The 7,925-nt window shown below is 46.2% G+C and overlaps 2 gene segments (V, D, J or C); both read left to right on the plus strand.

The window, feature by feature from the left end:
• The first annotated feature begins 322 nt into the window (after positions 1–322).
• LOC104999488 lies at positions 323–1,081 on the plus strand. The segment is given in 2 exon segments: positions 323–613; positions 747–1,081. Coding segments are annotated over 2 exon segments (384 nt in total).
• A 2,606-nt stretch (positions 1,082–3,687) lies between these two features.
• On the plus strand, positions 3,688–4,615 carry LOC104999489. The segment is given in 2 exon segments: positions 3,688–3,771; positions 4,266–4,615. Coding segments are annotated over 2 exon segments (381 nt in total).
• Positions 4,616–7,925: the final 3,310 nt, after the last annotated feature.

The following is a 7,925-nucleotide window of genomic DNA, read 5'->3' on the forward strand; positions in this document are numbered from 1 at the left end:
GCAGAAAATCAAAAAGCAGATGAACCAACAACACAGGCAACTCTGCTCAGGGCTATGTGGCAGCATAGATGGGAGGGGAATTTGGGGGAGAATGGATACAAGTATATGTATGGCTGAGTCCCTTTGAAAACATCAAAACATGGTTAATCAGCTATACTCCATTGCAAAATAAAAAGTTAAAAAAAAAACAACTCTGCATTCTTGTGTAATCAGAGCATCTGCTGTGCTCCCATTGTGATCAAACCTTCCTTACTGCAAGGAGGAAGGTGGGCCAATCACAGTGAGGCTCTGGCCTGGAAATGTGGGGTGGCGCCCACTAGGGCCAGGCAAAATGCAGAGTTTGGGGGAGGGAGGCACAAGGGAGGTGCAAGTGACTCAGATCTCTGTCCTCAGTCGCCTCATCTGCCAGATTAGGGAGCCCCTCTTGGATATCTACAGGATCCTGTCCAACTCTCCTTTCTGGTCTTCTGATAGATTCCACACATTCAACCAGGGGGAGGCCACAGCTAAGTTTCTTTCCTCATCGGTCTGTGCTGGAGGCTACAAGGAGACCCCCTTCCTACTATGGGCAACCAGGTGATCTGCTGCGTGGCCCTTTGTCTCTTTGGAGCAGGTGAGTCCCGGGTTCAGAGAGCAGATTCCCATCCTAAAGACGCTCAGCTCCAGAGCTAAGCCTTTCCCTCACGGCAGCAGCATTGGCTGCCCTCTTGGGCCTTGTTTCCCGAGTTGCTCCCTTTCTTCCATAGGCACCGTGGCTGGTGGGGTCACTCAGACCCCTAAATACCTGCTCAAAAAGGAAGGCGGAGCTGTGACCCTGGAATGTGAACAGGATTTTGATTACGACTCAATGTACTGGTACCGACAGGACCCGGGTTTAGGACTGAGGCGGATCTTCTTCTCGCGAGTTGTAAACAATGTTCAGAAAGAAGACATAGCTAAAGGCTACAGCGCCTCTCGTGAAAAGAAGCCTTTCTTTCCTCTTACCGTGACATCAGCACAGAAGAACCAGACGGCTCTGTATCTCTGTGCTGCTAGTAGAGACACAGTGACTCAAAGCCACCTCCTCTCTGCACACAAATGAGTCCTGCTTCCCACCAGGTGGCGGGGCTTTTCTGTGTTCAGTACCCTTGGCAGTCGGCTTCTTCCTCCTGAACCAGGCACCCAAAGCAGCTGCTACAGCAACACATGTCATGGAATGGCACAATCATGATTCAGCAATCCACTGGGTTGATTCTTAAAAATCACACCTATCTACATTAGGGGGCTTCCCAGGTGGCACAGCAGTAAAGAATCTGCCTGCCAGTGCAGCAAAAGCTAAAGATGTGGGTTTGATCCCTGGGTCAGGAAGATCCCCTAAAGAAGGAAATAGCAACCCACTCCAGTATTCTTGCCTAGACAATCCCATGCACAGAAGAGCCTGGCGGGCTCCAGTCCATGGGGTTGCAAAGAGCCAGATATGACTTAGCGACTAAATCACCTACTGAAAGGAAACAGGTTTCCTCCTTCCAGTGGAAGAATTTATGACAAAAAAAGCAGATTTTAAAATATCACTTGATTTTAAAACATCCACTGTAAAACTATGGAACTCTTTATTATTTCAGGATGGTCCTAGTACTAAAAAGAACTCTTTGTGAAATTTCATAATGGCTCCCATTCCCATGGCCAAGTTGTAAGAAAGTGACTGTATGAAAGTCAAAAAAGTTAAAGTATCACTCAATGTTTTCTTAGTGTTAAGAAGCCATTGCATCAATTACCTTGGAAGAACAATTTCTAGAAAAATACAATCAAATAACTATAATGTTTCTTGGACACCATACACATATTTCTGAATTTAAAGATATACTAGAAAAAATAATGAGTAAATTAGACAAGTCAGAAAACCAGTTTAATTGTATAAAAACTTAAATAGTCCAGAATTCTGAGGAAGTAGAAAGGGATATGTGAGAAAAACCTACTGTCATGGCAGCTCTATTCATGGTGACCTCAAGCTGGAAACACCCAAATGACCATCAGCAACACGGTGAACAAATAGCTACCCTTAGGAATGGAATCAAATCTAGCAGAAAAGCAAATGTTATTTGTGAAATCATGGATGGATCTCATAAATGTATGGATCTCTTCTTGAAAAAGAAGCCAGAGCACAGACTGTACAAAGTTAAGACAGCAGCTACATTCTGAGGGCATTTTTAATTTACTTGTAGAGAAGCATGAGGGAGGCTTCTGGGTTATGAAAATGTCCTCTATCTTGATCTGGGTCGTAGTTATATAGATGTAGTCATTCGTGAAATTTCACTATGCTGTACACTCAAGGTTTGTGTAGTCTATTATATGTGGATTTTATATCTCATTTTAAAAGCTTAGAAATACAACAGTAACAACAGCCACCTCAAAATGTAGTGACTTTAACATATATTATCTCTCATGGTTCTGTGGGCTGAGTGGGCCTGGCTGGGCAGTCCGCATTTGGGGCCGCTCATGCGACTGGATGGACGTGAGTCTGAGTGAACTCCGGGAGTTGGTGATGAACAGGGAGGCCTGGCGTGCTGTGATTCATGGGGTCGCAAAGACTCGGAAACGACTGAGCGACTGAACTAAACTGAACTGAACTGGGGCGGTCATGGTCAGACAGTCCCTGACGCGGGAGACGCCTGAGGCTCCAGTCGCCTGCACATCCAAGATGGCGTCTTTCCGCACGTGGCTGACCCCTGCCCTGGGGTGCCTGGGACAGCTGTGCACCAGCCTAGCACGTCTGTCTTTGTACCCTCAGCCCCTCAATCTGGCTAGGTGGGTTTCCTTGCAGAATGGTGGCCTCGGGGTAGTGAAAATGATTATCTCGTGGCTGGCTTCCCCTAGAGTGAGCATTCGAGAGACCCTGGAGGGATCTATAACGTTACTTGTGACCCAGCTTTAAAAATCATAGCATCACTTCTACCGCATTCAGACTATTATAAAGAGATGTGTGTTTATATAATACACAGATATGTTTAGTATTCAGTCCATTATATGAGGGGACTAGCATAAGATACTCATGAAATAAATACTTCATTGAGAAGATGAGAACATGTTTTTTTTCAGTGTGAAGAAGCATTGAGCTTCTAGCCTGGTAGTCCTTATGTTCATCTATGGTCTAGTGATTAACAAGCATGAGTTGTCTTGATTCCTTTGAGGATACGTTACAGAAGTAAAGAATTAACAATGTCATTTACCACACAAATACAGCCATTTCCTTACATAAGACTAGGATACTAATATCTTTTCAATGATCTAGGCCTCAGTTTCTGTCCTATAACATTGAGAGTTGGGTTAGAACATCTCTGAGTTCTTCCAGCAATGTTTGAATGGTTCTTTTATGGAAAAGGGCTTCCCTGGCACCTCAGACAGTAAAGAATCTGCCTGCAATGCAGGAGACCCAGGTTCACTCCCTGGGTTGGGAAGATCCCCTGGAGAAGGGCATGGCTATCCACTCCAGTATTCTTGCCTGGAGAATCCTATGGACAGAGGAGCCTGATGGGCTATAGTTCCAGAGGTCACAAAGAGTTGGACATGACTGAGTGACTTTCACTTTCACTTGATTCAAAGAGGGGTGGATCCTGCTTCAGTGGCAATGATGACCACCAGGGGGCAGACGAGAGCATCCTTAGAATTATGCAGACACTCAGCCCTCCTTCTAGGGGTGGAGAAAGAAAGGGCAAGGTCATATCTTTCTTCTGAGAGGTGTGGTGTGAGGCCAGTTCCTGAAGATGCTGGTGCTTCTGCTGCTTCTGGGACCCAGTACGAGCCTTATTAGCTAAGTAGCTTGGTCAAGTGTGTGTGTGTGTGTGTGTTGTGTGTCTGTGTTGGCAAGTGAAGTAATAGTCAGGGATTGTGGACTTTTATAATTTTTGAAGTTTTTTTGGCTGCTTGGTTTGTGGGATCTTAGTTCCCCCACCAGGCATTGAACCTGGTCCCTGGCAGTGAGAACACTGAATCCTAACCACTGGACCACCAGGGAATTCCTTAAGACTGTGGATTTTTTTACACTGAACAAAATGAGAGGGGACATTCCATCCTATTTGGAGGTGTAAAGGGTAAGGTGAGGAGCCACCAGTCAGGAGAGATGGGGGATGAGAAGCCTAAGAATTAGGACAGGATGATTTCACAAAACAGACAGGATTCCCTTGGAGCCGGGAGAAAGGTGAGCGAATGAACATGGCTGTGGTTTTCTGCCTATGGTCATGTCTTCCTGTCCTGCTGGGCTCTCATCTCCTTGACCTCTGTCTCAGCAGGTTCTGGGCTTGGCGCTCTCGTCTCTCAGCAGCCCCGAAGGGCTGTCAGTAAGAGTGGAGCCTCTGTGACCATCGAGTGCCGTGCACTGGACTTTCAAGCCTCAAGTATGTTCTGGTACCGTCAGTTCCCGAAACGAGGCCTCGTGCTGATGGCAACTTCTAATGCGGGCAGTGATGCCACATACGAACAAGGTTATAACAAGGACAAGATTCCCATCAGTCAGCCAAACGTAACATTTTCATCTCTGACGGTGACACGTGTGGATCCTGCAGACAGCAGCCTCTACTTCTGCGGTGCTAGAGACACAGCGCTGGGCAGAGATCAGAGACCCAGACAAGAATCCTGGTAGCAACCCCCTTCCCACCCCACTGAACCATGGGGCCCTGTGGAAGGAGGTGTGGAGAGAGAAAAGCCACAGCCTCTCTGACTGAGTCATCTGTGGCTGTGTGTGTAGAGAGAGAAACGGAGAGAAAAATATCTGAGTAGAGAGCAGGGGGAAGGTATGGTGCTTGAGAACTAGTCATATGGAAATGGAGCTAGGCCTGTAAATGGCCAACCAACCTGGAAAGTTCCCTGGGCTGAAAATTATAAAATCTGGATTTTTTTTCTGATTCTCCCGTATGCTAATCATAAGTTTTTAGATAAATTGACACATAATCCTATAGGTAGATCCCAAAAGGCTTGTCTAAAGCAATGAATACTTCTATAATGGGCTTCCCTGGTGTCTCAGACAGTAAGGAATCCATCTGCAATGCAGGAGACAGGGAGTTTGATCCATCCCTGGGTTGAGAAGTTCCCCTGGAGAAGGGAATGGCAACCCAATCCAGTATCTTGCCTGGAAAATTCCATGGACAGAGGAGCCTGGCAGGCTATAGTCCATGGGATCACAAAGAGTCAGACATGACTGAGTGACTAACACTTTTATAATAAACACTGGAGTCATGTCCTCCAAGAAAATTCAGCACTGTCTTGTCACCATCCTAGACTCTCAAGACAAATGGAATCATTAGGCAGCCAAGTAGAGATGTTCACTCATGAAAGAATTCAGGATGTGCTCTATACAGTATTGAGGTTGATGAAAGAACAGGGTAGGACTGGACAGGGCAACCCTCTACACCCAAGTACAGAGCATGCGCAGAACCTTCACAAAGGGATCAGAGGGAGGAGAAGACAGAGAGGGTAAATAAGAAAGACTTCAGACAACAAGGCTTGTCTCAAAACTAGAAAGTTCTGTCAGAAGCCACAAGCTAGTAAGTGAAGCACTGAGTTTAAACCCCTAGAAAAATCCTTTTCTAGGAAAAGGAAAAATCACACATTGACTGTAAATCTTGTATAGCCCAGTAAAAATAAGCCAAAGATATTAACATACACTTTGGAGAAGAAACATCTGTAATCAATAAACATTGATTTCCTGGTGATCAAGAAACATGGAGAAAGATGCAATTATATGCAAATTGCTATCCATTTGATTAGAAAAATATAAAAAGCCTAGAAACAGAGAGAGTCTTTCAAATTGTGGTGCTGAAGAAGACTCTTGAGAGGCCCTTGGCCTGCAAGGAGATCCAACCAGTCCACCCTAAAGGAAATCAGTCCTGAATATTCGCTGGAAGGACTGATGCTGCAGCTGAAGCTCCAATATTTTGACCATCTGGGGTGAAGACCTGACTCGCTGGAAAGACCCTTAGGCTGGGAAACACTGAGAGCAAGAGGAGAAGGGAGCAACAGAAGATGAGATGGGTGGATGGCACCAGCAACTCAGTGGACCCAAGTTTAAGCAAACTCAGCGAGACAGTGATAGACAGGGAAGCCTGGTGTGCTGCAGTCCATGGGGTCACAAAAGAGTCTTGGACATGACTTAGTGACTAAACAACAACAACACGCCTGTGAGATCAAAAAGGAGAGACAATGAAAGAAACAACTGAAGTGATATTGAAGCTAGGACGATGATGGTGGCAGTGCTAGAGATACAGGGAAATGAGTTTTAAAACATAATTAGGAAATAAATCAAAGACCTGGGTAACTGATTCATCACAAGAGGCAACAGATGGAGAGGAAGCTTTTGACTACAAGTCAGATGAATCAGGAGGACCAAGAGAGAAGAAGATCATGATTTTCTTGACATTGGGGATGCCTCTGAGACAGAAATCTCACCAGAAATATGCAGAAAGCAGTGGTACGTAGGAGTCAGGGACTTAAAAAATGGACCTGGGTGAAGGTAAAAATTTGGGACAATTTCCATAATTAGAAGAATCAAAGTGCCTTCTTGATTCCTTGATAACAGAATATACAAAGAAAATATCAAAGACTGAGGACAGAGATCTGAGGAGCCCACTCACCTTGAATGTGGCCCTAAGAGATTAAATTTAATTCACTGATCAATAACACCAATCAGTACGGGATCAGTGACTGTGTAACTAAGTACTAGTAGCAAGTCTCTGCAGTACTCCAGCAGGTCACCACACACATGGCTGCATGTTTCCTGTCCTGATGATTCTTGGGGTGTCTGGCTGCCACTGTGCAGCATAGAGAAACTCCCCACTCGCCACACAGGAGGTGAAGACCGCCTGAGACCAGAGGGCCTGTGAGAAGTGTGCCCCTCTGACCATCTAGTCAGTCAGTCAGTCAGAGTTATCAGGGCTTCCCTTTGGCAAAGAATCCTCCTGCAACACAAGAAACTCCGGTTCAACACCTGTGTCGTGAAGATCCACTGGAGAAAGAATAGGCTACCCACTCCAGTATTCTTGGGCTTCCCTTATGGCTCAGCTGGTAACGAATCTGCCTGCAAAACGGGAGACCTGGGTTTGGTCCCTGGGTTGGGAAGATCCCCTGGAGAAGGGAAAGGTTACCCACTCCAGTATTCTGGCTTGAAGAATCCCATGGACTGGCGCAGAGTCCGACACAACTGAGAGACTTTCACTTGAGCACTAGGGGGTGATGTGAGTCTTTCTGTAAAACACATCAGTGCATATAGAGCAGCACCAACCTTCCTTCATTTGAGAAGTTGTCTGATACTTCTGGAAACTCAGGTGAGATCTTTGAGGTAGTGGTTGTGAAAGCATGAGTAAGGATTAATCAGATCCATTGCACCTGCCTTCACTAATCAAGGTCGTCTTAAGACTTGCTTGGCCTCCACGTGGCATGTATCCTGAATAAGATGTTTGCCTGAGTTATTTTCCAGGAAACTGCCGGTAGTGCAGCAGAGCCCAGAGTCAGCTGTGTCTAGTTTGAGCCAAACTGGTTGAGACTGGTTAGAACCAGCGACCCTCCTCCTAGGGAAGCACAGGTGTCTGCCTGGGGACCTTCTGACCTCAGAGGATCCAAGACTCCATTCTCAGATCTTGCTGAGCACTTCTGTAGTGAACGGGCAGAGGCTACAGCTCATTTACCCCAGCAGAGAAGGACAACGCATGCACATTTTTTCAGTCCCAAGCTTCCCAAGTGCCCCAGGCTCCCCATGTACACGTGCTCAGTAGCTAACTCATGCCCGACACTTTGCGACCCCATGGATGTAGCCCGTCAGGCTCCTCTGTTCATGGGATTCTCCAGGCAAGAATACTGAAGTGGGTTGCCATGTCCTTCTCCAGGGGATCATCCCAATCCAGGGATTGAACCCACATCCCTTGCAGTGGCAGGGGGGATTTCTTTACCACTGAGCCACC

This window comes from Bison bison, unplaced genomic scaffold, assembly GCF_000754665.1.
Source record: "Bison bison bison isolate TAMUID 2011002044 unplaced genomic scaffold, Bison_UMD1.0 scf7180017864352, whole genome shotgun sequence".
Lineage (NCBI taxonomy): Eukaryota > Metazoa > Chordata > Mammalia > Artiodactyla > Bovidae > Bison > Bison bison.